Here is a 14,134-nt window from a genome sequence, read left to right on the forward strand (position 1 = left end):
TGAGTTACAGAAATGGCTTTGCTGAAGGGAGGTGGGAGCCACAGGGTAGGATGCACACACATACTCCCACATTCCCTGCTCCTGAAGCCATTTCCAACAGGACTGAGGCCACACTCCTTCCTAGGGATAGTAGGAAGGGTTTTTTTACAAATTAGCTCCAAGATTGCTGCTGCCCTGCTCAAGGGATCAGAAAGGTCCAGGTCTTCTACTTTAGAAACATGAAAAATGCTCTATGACTGGTGTACATCTATGGAGCATGATGTGAGGACAGAGACCAAGCAATAAATATCTTTCAAGGCCTGAAAATACATAGTTAAAACACTAGTTTAAGTGCTTGCTGAATTTTAAAAACTCACATATTTTGTGATACCCCCTATTTAAGAACTTACGATGAAGGTGTTTCATAAGGCTTTGCACTTCACTGGGTTTTAAACGTAGAGATGCTGAAATAAAGATGCTTTGAATGATTTTAGAAATCACATGTCTCTTCAGTAAAAATAGCAAGGCATTTCCTTGCTCATGTTCCTACCTCCTTTTGAACTTGACTCAAATTGTGAATCAGCTGTGTCCTCTCCTGGGTTAATTTTTCCAGTTCATCTGACTTGCGTTTAATTTCTTTCCTCATATTATCCAGAAATGATTCATTATTGTTCTTTTCCATTGTCAGCTGAAATTCAAGCTCTGTAATTAGTCTTTTAAGGTTCTGAATTTCTTTTTCCTTCTCTTCATCTTTCTCTGCAAGCTTCAGCTGAGCATCTTGTAGCTTCTTTTCCAGCATTTCTGCCTCCATCCTTAGACTGTTGGTGGCACTGGATATTAACCCTGGTATCTGCAGTAGGTGAGACACAAATTGCAGTGGATATTGTCAGATATGGGGAATTAGGTATCAGATACATGTTGACTTTAGAAATATAAATGTAAACACACACTCAGAGACAAAAAAACATGCTTGGAATTTACATCATACCCTCCAAGGAGAATAGAGAGCTGTAAGTTAACCAAAACTCACTCAGAAGAGAGAGATTTATGAGCATGTCCAAGGTCAAACAGAGAAACAGAGGTGAAAATGGGGAAACTTGACTTATTTACTGCAAGCCAAGGTTTTTAAAATCATAGTCAAATATCTGTAGAGTGAGCAAAGGCCAACTCTTATTTTCAGCTCTTTAAAATTTTACGTAACTTAATTATAAGCAGTAATATAACTTCTCCAAATGTCTTTGATCTTCCCAGATTTTTCAAGAAACGTGTCAAATCATTTGGAAACGAAGGTCCTGGGCACAATTTTCAATTTCTATACAAAACTTCCAAGCCTGTGGGTCTGGGTGGCTGGGAATGGCCAATGGTGTGTGATGCAACCACCAATACAGAACAGCACACACTGAGCTGGGCACTGGGCCTGACCCCACTGGTACTGAATTAATTCTGAATGAATTGGATTAATACAAGAAAATTAAATTGATTTAAAAACCCCACAGTGTGGATGGTTTTGTGACAAACCTTCACAGTCTGAAACAGTCCAAAGCTTTTTAAAAAAATTATGATTTCAGCTTAAAAAAAATTGACAACTACAGCCTATGGACACAGATGAACTCTGGGCAGGTAAAATGTGAGGAAAGGAAGAACTTTCACTGCATTTAACTAGAATTGTTAGTTTCTAGCCTGTTGCACTTGAAAAACTAACCAAACCAAGCAGATATGCCATATACTAAGACTGGGAAAGATGTTGTACCATCTAGATCCAGGCCTACACATAAAGGTTTTACTCCTTCCCAGACCACTTCCAACAGTTTACACTGGAATAGTTTACATTCCTGTCACACCACTTCTCCCTGGAGTGTAACACACCTTCTTCTGGAGCTCTTCATGATCTCGCTGATACTTGGTGATTAGTTCCTGCTGCTTTTGTCTCTCCATGTCTAGTTCCACTCTGGCCTCCTCCTTGACTTTCAGAATCGCTTCTTTGTGTCGTGCTTCACCTTTAGCCAGGTCAATTTCCATCTAGGGAACAAAGTGGGTTTGAATGATTCATAGCAATTTATCTTATAATATTGTTCAGGTCCCACCCTGCCAGGCAGAAGGGATGGCTCCTGCCCCATTCCCAAGGGATGTCCCACCAGCCCCATGGTGTCCCAGGAAGCCCTAGATGCCTGCCTTTAGGTACTAGAACTTCGTGCTAAATCTGAATGGCAAAATCCTTAGCTGGTTCTTAAAATAGAGGGTTATTTTGCTGGAAGCATTTGTTCTGCAGGTAAAACTCAGCTTCTTGTTATTTTCAACTGCAGCAAAATGATACATTTCACAGCAGACACTGCTAAAAATAGGCCATAAGCTCAAGATTAAAATATAAAGAAGTTAACTCTGATAAAATCCAATTTTAATCATGCTCTGCCCCCCAGCCTTGTCAGTGAATAGCAACTTAGCACATACAATATTCTGGACTAAAAACTGGAGAAATGTTAAGTTAAAGAGTTGCAAATTCTGGGTAAAATATCCCCGTCCCTAAGGCACCTCACATATTTCATGTGATAAACTCAGATTTGAGAATTCAGCCCTCATTTCCTTGAAAGAAAAGCCTGGGTTCAGGAGGCAAGGCTGAGGGCTGGAGCCCTGCTCTCCCTACAGCAGGATGCTGAGGTTCTACCTCTGCAGGCTGGGGTCTGGTCCTCTTCATTGCACCACATGAAAAGAAAAGGCACATTCAACACTCACCTTAATACTTAAAATTACTATAAGCAGAAAAAGCCCAGAATGAGCTTAATTACATTTATCTAATTTCATCCACTAAATAGGAGGAAAAGTGTTAACAAATGCCCCTAACTCTTCCTGGGGAAAAGAGAAACTGGAAATACTGTTGTTATTTTTTAAATCAAAATTCTTAGCATGGAATGGGCAAAACATCTCCCACTGAGGTGGAGAGCTTACAACTGGTATATCTGTAAGATTGCAAAGTAGAATAATAATAAACATCATAATCATCCTCATTAAATTAATAATAATATTCTGCACTGTTATATATGGGGGTTAGGATTCCAAAAACAGAAACCCAAAGGTGTTAACTCCAGGTGTTATAGAAGCAGATCATATGTTGGAGGCTGTTTGATTACAAACACTAAAAAAAAAAAAATCAAGGCAGTATAAAAAAACTGAGCTCTTTTTGAAGACCAAACAAGATTTTTCACATTTAATACTTGAAACTAATAAAGCTGATAACCAGAACAGGAAACAAAATGGCAATTATCTTCAAAGAAAGCACAACAGCTACTAAGTGCTTCAAAACCCCCTTCATGCCCCTCGTTAATTAATAGGCTAAAAAAGCCATTAAACAAATGTTTACATCAATCTTAACAATTTTGGAAGAGCTTTTTTTTTTCCATTAAAACAACCTCAGGTTTCTGTATATTTTAAGTAGAAAACTGGGACACTTCATGCTGAAGCAGTGGCCCAAGGAACAGAAAACTTGGTCACTTTGTCACGTTTCTGATCCTTTTGCCTGATGAGGAGGCTCCAACTTGCCGTTGGGTGCAGCCTGGTGGCTGTGGTCCCAAAGCTGGAGCTGCTCTCTGCTGTACCAGCCTTCCCCTGCTGGTGCTGCCAGGCTGAACATCACACTGTGATCATGCAGAGTGGGACCTCGTGCCCAAATCACACCCTGTCCCACAGAGGTGAAGGAGTTTTAAAAGAAATAGAACTCATCTTACTTGCTTGTACTCAAACATGTTTTCCTGAGACTAAATAAAGCTCTCAGACACTTACCAGGTGCTGAGCCAAAAAAAAGTAAATTTAGTCCCCAATTATGTAAGGCTTAAACCAGAAAAGCCAGAGTTATTTGCAATTTTTCCTTCACAGATTTAAACAAAACAAAAAAACAAACAACAAAATAACTTCTTATATCGAATTTGGGGTTTTCCTTGTGCTCATGTGGCAAAGTTGCAGATTAGCAGAAGGTTTTTGTGCTCACAGATAAAAATGTTTTTCCACAGAGGACCCCAAACCCAGGTACAGACTGAAGGACAACCAACAAACCACAGCCTCACTGCATGGAATGCACCAATCCCAACCAAAGCTGCAGAGGGTGGTGGGAAACCCTTCCCCCTGGAAGTGATGTGCTCCCCAGGCATGATTGGGGCTCAGAGCCCACAGCCAGACCTGCTGTGCACAGGGCCTTAGAGTGGTGAAGGTTGAAAGGGACCTCAAAAATCACCAGGTTCCAACCTCCCTGCTAAGAGCAGGGACACCTCCCACCAGACCAGGCTGCACAAGCCATATCCAACCTGCCCTTGAACACCTCCAGGGAGGGGGCAGCCACAACCTCCCTGGGCAACCTGTTCCAGTGCCTTCCTACCCTCATGGGGAAGTTCTTCTGCATGTTCCCCTCCTTGGAGCTTGTGTAGGACAAGAGTCCTCGAGATGGGGCTTTTCCTGCTGCACCCCCTCCAGGCAGGAGAGAGGGCCAGAGGGCTCAGTCCTGCTCCTCAATCCTGGCCTTCCAGGGGAGCACCATCCCAACGGGCACTCAGCAAACACCCCAAAACCTGGGAAGTCCAGAGCAGACCTAAGCATCTGTCTGGTCTGTGAACACTCAGTACTCAACACTTTGCCTTGGGTCCCAACCCAAAGCTCTTGCACAAAGCACACCCTGCTGGCATGTCTGCACTTGAGGAGCCGGGTGTCAGGCTTCCTGCCCGCCCTGGTGCAGCTGACTGCAAGTGGAAAACAAAGACCATAAGGGAGGAATGGCAAGGAGCCAGGTGCAGATCCAGCCTTACCTTCTCCCTCCAGCTATCTTCATCCCGCATCTTCTGCCTTAAGGTTTCCTGCAGCTGCTCCGTTCTGTTCTGATGAGAAATCAGCATTAACTCCCTAGAAACCACAAAAACTGGTATGTAAACACGTGCCCTGCCCAGAATGGTGCTCTGCCATTTCCCTGCAACTAAGCCCTTGGTGGCAAAGGCTGGTCTTTTCCTCTGTGTGCAGCAGCCTGTGCTGCCTGGAGGCCCAGCAGTGTCACTACCAGCCCCTCCATGCTGCCAGCACCACTGTGTTCTTAAAGAAAATACTATAGTTCACCTTCCTTCCACACAAACATATTTAAACCTGTGATATTTTCAGTATTTCCCAAGTTCAATTTTGAAGAACACCATGTAACTATTATAATATTCAAACCAGAAATTGCTGTTTTTCATGAGCTCAGGGTATTATTGTAATTAATTAAAAAACTGGAATAGGTTTTGAATTAAAACCACTGAGAGTTAGAGCTCCTGTTTGTTGTGTCAGGCTTGTAGAGCAAAAGCCCTGGAGAGTTTTTAAATGCTTTTAACTTAGATGAGGAGCCACGTAGCAACTGGAACAACTGAGGTATCTGGGGTTTAAGTAGAAGGGAGATAGTCTTAAATTAACATGTAATCATCCTTTTATGCAGCTCCTAAAGCACAGGGAATATTCAAAGATGAAACCCCAGCCTGGCCGGGCTTTGCAGCTCTGTTACCTTTCTTGCTTCAGCACCACCACCTCCTCCTCAGTCTGCTGGAGAACAGCTTTAAGGGCTTCCAGTTCACTTTCTGATCGCCCCATTCTTCTTTTCAGATCTTCTTCTTTCCTTTCTTTCTCAGCCACTTCTTCCTGTAAATGTTTGCAGACTTGTTGGCAAATCTGAAGAGATTCCTCCTTTTCCTTCAGCTCTTTCGTAAGCCTGTGGGTGAAATAAAACAGCATCAGCATCCTAGTGACTATCTTCTTAGTCACAGATGGACACTAAATAGACAGAAATTTTAAAAATTAAATAAAAATAAAATGAAATATGAGACAAAATAAAATATTGGATAATAAAATAAAATATTAGGCAAAATAAAATTATCAGACCAAAAGTCACGGATTCTTTATGAAGTTAAATCTAGTGACTTGAACATACAAATAGAAACTAAAACCAGGGAAAAAAATCTCGTATAAAAGGTGCATTAAAAAATAAATAAATGTTGTCCTCAGAAATCTTCATGTTGTGTTGTGACATAGAACTTCAACACCTACCTTGACTCAGAAATTCCATTGTCATACTTCATTTTTTTCAGCTCATTTTGACAGACGTCAAGTTCCGCCGATTTCACCCTAAGAGAACATTAAATCCATGTCCAAAAACCCAGCAGCCTTCACTCCTGCTGGAACCTGAACATCAGGTTTATTGACACATTATTGAACTTGCATTTTCCACTTTAGTTCAAGGGCAGACAACAGAGTTCTGTTAGTTCTAGCTAACATTTGTAAGTAATTGGCAGTTACCCTTCCAACCTGATCTCAGCCTAACCCAGGGATCAGAGCAAGTTGAATGAACAGAAAATGAGATCTTGCCACACTGATGAAAGTTTAAAGACAGATATGATTAAAAATTAACAACTAATAATTCAGGAGGTAAGAGAGCTGGAAACTTTGTACATTTCTTGTCATTATGTCACATTTCACCAATTAATAACCATGGTTAAGCTTCATATTTATGTTTTAACAGATATAGGATATGTTGTTTTATTAAATTGTACCCATATGACTTTGAAATGGTAATATTACATTTGGAAACCCTTTACTGTTTATTTAACTGTGTCCCTGAAATATTTTTTTTAATTTTTTTTAACTGAATACTTACATTATCATCAAAATACTTTGTTGCTAAGCATTCCAAATATTTGCAACTTCCTTATGATCAGGCCTTTTGAACAAAGGAACCGAAATCAGAAAGCACACATGGTCCCAGAATGGATCCTTGTTTAAATTTCAGGAAAACACACAAAAAGGTGGATGAGAGGTGGTCTCGAGACTAGCAGCTCTAGTTTGTGACTCTTGAGCTTCGTATTTGAAGGAGTAATTTTTGTTTTCAGTGGTGAATGACACGTTGGTGCTGTTCTCAGGCCCCAGTGAGCACTGGATGGGACCCTGGAGGTTGCCTGGCCCAATTTTGGGTGTCCAATACAGCTCCACCTGAGGCATTAGTGTTGGATTGAGCTGATCTGACCCTGCTCCTTGCCCATTAGTCCCAACCCAGACCCCACAGCCAGCCATGTTCAGCCAGCTGGTCACCAACACAGCCCATTTAACCTGAGGATAAAGTATCTTCTCTGTTGGTCATAACCTGCTCCAGTCACCCAGCCAACACCAGAGGTGTGGGCACAGCTTTATGTACAGCAGCAACACAACCAAGCAAACAGAAATCTTACATTAGCAGCTTCTTGTAGTGGTCCATCTCAGCTGTTACCTTCTGCAGCTTCAGTCCAATTGTCTCAACTTGATTTGTTAAATCTGAGAACAAAACAAGGGTTTAAATCTGAGCACAAAACATGGGTTTAAACCTGAGCACAGGACCATGGGGTTTGTGTCTGTGTTTATACTAGAATAATTAATGCTTATCTATACTGTGCTTGATCATCTCAGACCTGTAGCTCCTCATCCCCACCAGGCAAAGCTGTGCAGCACAGCACATCCTGGGGCCACACAAAGCATCCACCTATGGAAAGCAGTTTTGCTGCTTGGAATCCTTGACTTGAGTTCCCACTGCTCACAAGCCCTGTCAACCCATTGCTTCTGTTTTCTTAACCATGACAAATGGCTTTTCTTGAAAAGGTTGGAATGCTGTCGCACCACAACAGGAAATCCTACCAGGAAACATCAAATCCAGCTAAACATAACTATGAAATGCTTTAAATCATATGATTTGCACGTAATGCTGAGAGCAACGTGTGCAGGAAGGCAGAGGGGAAAATAACCTGCCAATGCTCTTCACAGCAGACAGCACAAGGGTCCCCTGTCTTTGGTTCAGCCTCTTTTGGCTAAATGTGACCCTTCAGAACACACCACCCACCAGCTTCAATCAGCCATTGCTCCTCTTCCCTGCTATTACAGCCCAGTTCTTTTCATCTGTACGATCAGTTTAATGATCTCTTCTTTTTTTCCCTTCTTGGATAAAAACTCCCAAAGAAAACAGTGAGCAAAGACTCTGCAGTTGCTCAGTATTCCCTGCTGAGCTGGCTGTGACCAAGGACTAAGCCCAGCAGTAAGAAAGGACTGCAGACTGCTGACCCTGCCTCCTGGAGGGGAAAAAAAAGAGATGAGACTGGTACCTTCTCTTTTCCTACCTGGATTAGGAGAAATTCCCAGATCTTCATGGCTGCACCCCTGTTCTGATGCACTGGATGCTGAGTACAGCTGGAATAATCTTTGCTGAGCAGCTGGCAGCCTGACTGAGCCCTCTCTCCCTGCCATTCTCCCTGTGACACCATGTCCTTGGGCACTTTGGTCTGACCATGCTCCTCCAAGTGGTGGGAACTGGTCTGAAGCTCTTCCACAGTTACTGCCAACAGTGCCCACACTTTGAAGACTGTGCACAACACAAGAAGTGGAACGGGTGGCTTAACTGCTCATCAAAACCACTGGGAACCAGTGGTTTATAACCCTTCTGTCCCCTCTCCCTGTGTTGCCTGGAAAGCCAGGCACGTTTTCCCTTAGAAAAAAAGCCACTGTGCATCCACGCCTGGTGGTGAGCACAACCCATGGAGATAAATCACTGATGACTTAACCACCACTTAAAAACTGTGTTTGTGTGGCAGTGCTGTTGCCAGAACCTCCCCTCAGCAGTTCTGAACCCTCCCTGACACACTCCCATGGCAACCAAAGCCGCCGAGTCACCCCAGCCCTGCCATCCGTGCCAAAAAGCTGCACAAGGGGCAGACACGGGCCCAAGCTGCCACCTTCTCCTTCCCAACCAAGGGGAAGACCTGGCCAAGTACACCAGGATGGATTAGACCACCTGCAGTAACTTTTGTTCACTTTAGTTCCTTCAGCTGGGCATCCCCCCCTTGTGCTCAGCTCCACACGCTCAGTCAGAGCTAAATCATTCCACTTTAATTTCCTGCCATTCACCCTGATGTTGCCTCATGGGGCAAACAGCTCCAAAGCCCTGCAGGGAAAGGGGAAACTCTGGCTTCACACGGCAAGCAGATGGGAGACAGAACATGTGGGAACAATCCCACTCTGACAACAGCAAGATCTGCTGCCACGGGACCTCTTTGTTCCAGCAGATTAAGACCAAACTGTGGCAGATCAGCAGCACAAGAGGAGAACCCTCTGCCTTCCTTCCCATGGGGACACCACTGCAGCCTGGCTTTCCACAGCATCCTTTTTGAAGCTCTTTGTTTTTTTTCTTTAATTATTATTCTAGCTGATCTCTGGCAATTATTAACTGTGGTCTTTTTTCCCCCCTCTTCCTAGATGTGAGAGTATGGACACAAGTTCTGGAATAAAGGAAGAGGACAACACTTGTTCTGGTTCTAGTACTTTGGGTGGTCCCTTTCAGCTGTGTTTCTGCTTTCACTCCATTCCTTTTGAGAAATTTTCCTAATGACTGAGCACTGGACAGGGGCTTTCCATGAGGGAGTAGATGGATTCAATTATATGGCTGCTTTCTGTGAGTCTTCTGGAGAGAGAGTTCCCACCAAAGTCAGTGGGTGCTGGTAAGCAGAAAGGCTGAGGGATCAGACACCACACCCACGTCATACAGATTCCAATCAGGTTTGAAAAACATGGTACACGTGAGGAAACTAATAAGGAGAACAGTAACACAAGTGGAAACTTACACTGCAAATCTGCTGAATAAAGAAAAACACGTTAAAATGCTTATGCAAAATTGTTCTCAGTAATGAAAATAGAGCTTATTGCAAAATATGCAAACCAAAAGCATTCATGCTCTGTAACACTGATACTCCTTTTAAAGCTTTCAGAAGTATCACATTCTAAAGACAATTCAGCCCAAATCCATCTCAACATTGCTCAAGTTTAGTTCTCCTTATCTTTGTGACTCCCAAGGGATCTCACCATTGTCAGGAGCAGTCAGCAGGGACCTTTCAGGCAGCAGATGAGATCAGCTCTGCCTCCAAACAGGGACAAAGGGTGGATGGGGCAGAGCTGCCTGCCCCACACCTCTGGCTTTGGGCAGCACCGTGTCCTCCCCGCAGTGACACTGTTGGACAAGGACACAGGCTGAGGGGCCGAGCACAGAACAGGCACCAAGAACCAACGTTTGTGACTCTTTTCTCTTATTTGGGCAGACCCCCCCTGCAGCAGACCTCAGTGCCAGCAGCACACTGAGCACAGGGCCTGCCCAGAGGTGGGTGTCAGGAGTTCAGCCACCCAGGCTGCATCCCCTCCAGCTGGCTGGCCAGCAGCACCAGCTGATCCCAGGCTCCAGCTCCTGCCTTGTCAACAGCAACAACTGGAAAAGGTTTCAGTGGGAAACAAACAAAAAAGAAGGCACTGTGAACTCTATTCACACTGGGTGAGCAGCCACTCTGGAAACCATCAATTCTGTGGCTAATTCAGAACAGATTCAGTGATATCAGTTCAGAAGCACATGGCAGAACTCTTATTTTCTACTTTTTCTGCAAAACCTACAAAAAAACCCCAAACCCTCAAAAAGATACTTTCTGAAAATTGTGGTCTCATCTAAAGAAAAGCTCAGGGTTTTACACACACATAAGAAAAGGAAGATTATTTGCCAGCAGCTCAGACTTTCTGGAGAGGTTACTGTGCCCAGCTGAAATAGGTGTCACCACTGAGGCCACCAGCTGCTGGCCAACGGGAACCCAAGAGCTCAGCTCTGGTCGGGTCAGAGCCAGGCAGGGTATCACCCTGTTCTGTATCACTAAGTCCCTGGTCTACAATGACTGTGCCTACCTAAGAACAAATGCAGGACTGCAAAGTCCATCTGCTTCCAAGGTCAGCAAGACAGCACAGACCTCCTGAGGCTTGCAGACAGGTGATTTGTGAGTGGCCACATCACTGCAGCAGACAGAAAATAGAGGGCAGTTCCCAGAAAATAGTTCCATTTTCCCTTCATTTAACCAGGCTTTGGAGAACAACTGGCAGGCAGTCTGGTTTGCACACGAGAAGCTGTGACTCACAGCAGTAGTGGGTGCTGAGGAGGAGCCCCGTGCAGCAGCAGCAGGGCTGGGGGCTGCAGGGGCTGTCCCCACTGCTGGGGCTGCAGGCAGCCTCACGCCTGGGCCAGCACTGGGCAGCTACCTGCAGAAGAGTCACAGAGGAAAATGTTTTTAATTCTATCCAGCCTGATGAAATTCTCACCGTGCTCCAGCCAGGTAGCACTCACAGAGCAGGTGGCTGGAGGGACCTCTGGGGTTGCAGAGTCCAACCTTCTGCTGGGGGGCCCCTCTTGGAGCAGCCCAGCTCTCACTGGGATCCAGTTTCCTTTCTCCAATTCATCTCATTTCCAGAACAATGCTGTTTAGAGGCTTGGTCCATCCCTACGTGAAGCCTGTGGGACACTCCCTGCATTACCTCAGCTCGAGACAGTCCCGTTGTCACGTCGGCAGGCTGAAGGAAGCCTCCCTGAGGGTGGGAAGGTCCTTGGTTAGGGAAGGGTGAGGAGCATGAGGCTCCTTTGGGCACAGGAGGGACTGGCTGGAACAGAAACTCAGAAGTAGAAGCCACAATATTGGCAGAAAGGAACTGAGGGAGAGGGGGAGCAGGATAAATGCAGCCCAGCAACATTCTAGGGATGGGCAGAAAGAACCAGGGAATCCAAGGGGTCAGGATAATGCTGGTAACTCAAACCTGGAAGACAGTCAGGAGACTGAAATGGAGGGAGCACACAGATCCCCAGCCAAGACAGACCAGAACCCAGCTCCTGCTGCCAAATTTCTCTGGTATTCTGAGAAACAGGCAGATGCAGACAACGTTTAAAACTACTAAATAACTACTCCTTGTAGAGAGCAACCTACAAGGGCTTGAACACTGGCTGATGAGCTGTGTCAGAAAGAGTAAAAAGATTTCATTTTTCTTAGAACATTAATGCTAGACCAAATTTGGATGTATACTCAACATAGATACTTGCAAGTACATTTATTCTAAAAGCACAGTAGAGAAGCTGTGAGAAATATGAAATGCACCCATGAAAAATGACCATGTCAGGGCTGGAATAATTTGCCTCCCTGTATGTTTCTAAGGAGACCAAAGAAGTGAACCAAATACTCACAGTCCTTGCACGCACAGAACAGAACTCTTATTTTTTATTTATAATATTTCTTGTACTATGTTCTCTAAGATAAGTTATTTTTTGTATACACAAGAAAGTACCTCTTTTTACTTGTGACTCACAAGCCTGTCTGGAAGAAGCCCAGGGACTGACTCCAGCCGTACAGACTTACATCCTTTCTGGAGGCCTGACCAGTGCCACCAGGAAGTTTCTAAATCACTAAAAGCTGCCAGGAACTGGGAGGATGTGCCAGAAAAAAAAGAATGCCTGTTTCTTATCTCCACCAGCATATGCTGCTGACCACTGCCAGGACTGGGCTTGCTGGACCTCTGGTCTGAACTAATATGTTAGTTCTTCCACGTGCATATGTTGAACCAGCTCAGAGAAAGCAAAAGCAGGGAGTCTGAACAGTTGTGAGTGGTGGAAATCGAGGTGTTTGCTCAGTCAAGGCCAGGGTCAAAGGATATGGTCCTTAAGCCTGAATTTTCGCCTACGTTCCTGCCTTTTTGAACCCAAGCCAATTGGGATGTGGCAGGACTGCTCCTACAGACCTGCTCCTCCTTCGTGTTCAAACTGGTTTGAAATACTGACCCTTACCTGTTGGCTGGGAGAACTGAAGGTGAGAAAACAGAGCTTCAGACCTTAACTCTCCTTGGAGACAGGTTATTATTCTTTTCTCAGTGGTTAGGCCAAGCAGGTGAACCAAAATAGAATAAATGTATTTCCATCAACACGGATTCCTGCTTTTTCTCAAGAAGCAAAGTGGGGCCCTTCTGTAACTAAACCATACTCCAGCACAGGATCATCCCAAAACCTAGGCAAGAGAAGTAGGATCTTGTTCTTTTCATGGTATTCATCTGTTTCCTCTTGCACTGTCAGAGAGTGCTGAAAAGCACTAATGAGCCATTGCTTGGTCTAACCCATTTGTCACATTCTGTTTAAACACCAGCCCTGCCTTCCCCAGCTCTCACCCTTCAACTTCGTGGTACCACAGCTGGAATTAATAAAAAAATATTTCAACAGTACTTGGAGTATGAATAGTGGCTTATTTGAACTGCAGCCTACCTAGAACTACAGGAAACTATTCTCTCTTTGGATTTTCAAAGCAGTCTTTAAAGTGTCATTAAAGGCACTTCATGTAGATGAAAACACTGCTGCTTCTTTCCAGGAAGAGGGCTCACAGTCCCCTCCCCAATACCCAGCTACTCCTCCAGCTGCCTGCATTTTTCAATCATCTCTCATTAGTCTTATTATGTCAGCAGACCACTGCTAAGTTTATATTTAGGAACTTAAGTAGCCTGTAAAGCAGCAGCATCAAAAGATTTAAAAGACAGATTTCATGTGCAGTGCCAGCAACTGAAACCCACACAGAGGGAAACCTGCAATGACAAGTGGGCTAAAGAAAAACTGCAGTGGCTTTGTGAGGAGAAAATATTCTGTATTTGTGACTAAGTGGAGGAAAAGATTTGGCTGGCAATGAAAAGGAAAGCACAGATATCAGCTCCTCTCTTGCAGGAGCACGTGCTACTGCAGCCCTTCTGCTGCTCCCGACCCTAAGAATACAAAGACACCAGGCAGTATTGATTTTCTTTTTTTTTTTTTTGTGAGTCTATCTGACAAGACAATTATTCACCAGCCCTTACCCTGCCTTGGGCATTTTTCAAGACCTGTCATCTCTAGCTAACTGGGTGATGCACTGGGAGTCTGAAAAGTGGTAAGAAACCAGCAATCAAACGCACCCCTTCAGCAGAACGTACCTCTCAAAGGTAGTTTTTGCAAAGTCATGGGAAGCACCAGAATAAAGAAAAAAATAGCAGAAATTAATGCTTAGTTTCAGCCCTCACAAGTGGCCAAAATACACAATAATGTACAATTCTGTAATAAATACACAACACAGGAATCTTCAAAATATTGGTTGCAGAAAGGCAAAGTCTTGCTAAGCAGGTAAATCACAAATCCTGGTAGGTTGTTTTTTTTTCTGGAGCATTGAACTATTTCAGTACCGAACTGGGATATTAACTTCAAAGTTGTTTGGAGGGTAAACAAACTAAACCAACCACCCACCCCCCACCCCAACCATGGACTCTCTGGATCTGGCTGCTTCCCTAC

General features: G+C 44.2%; 1 protein-coding gene across 1 annotated transcript in view; it reads right to left on the bottom strand.

Moving 5' to 3' along the window:
* Window positions 1-14,134, bottom strand: part of LEKR1 (leucine, glutamate and lysine rich 1) — a 58,811-nt gene that overhangs the window by 20,789 nt on the left and 23,888 nt on the right. Inside the window, exons 6-11 of the mRNA XM_009995736.1 lie at window positions 7,200-7,281; window positions 6,025-6,102; window positions 5,486-5,689; window positions 4,767-4,860; window positions 1,846-1,998; window positions 530-829 (exon numbers count right to left, since the gene is read on the bottom strand). Of these exons, the coding sequence (XP_009994038.1) occupies window positions 530-829; window positions 1,846-1,998; window positions 4,767-4,860; window positions 5,486-5,689; window positions 6,025-6,102; window positions 7,200-7,281 (911 nt within the window). The remainder of the gene's footprint in view (window positions 1-529; window positions 830-1,845; window positions 1,999-4,766; window positions 4,861-5,485; window positions 5,690-6,024; window positions 6,103-7,199; window positions 7,282-14,134) is intronic.

Source organism: Chaetura pelagica, unplaced genomic scaffold (genome assembly GCF_000747805.2).
Source record: "Chaetura pelagica isolate M959 unplaced genomic scaffold, ChaPel_1.0 scaffold394, whole genome shotgun sequence".
Classification (NCBI taxonomy): domain Eukaryota; kingdom Metazoa; phylum Chordata; class Aves; order Apodiformes; family Apodidae; genus Chaetura; species Chaetura pelagica.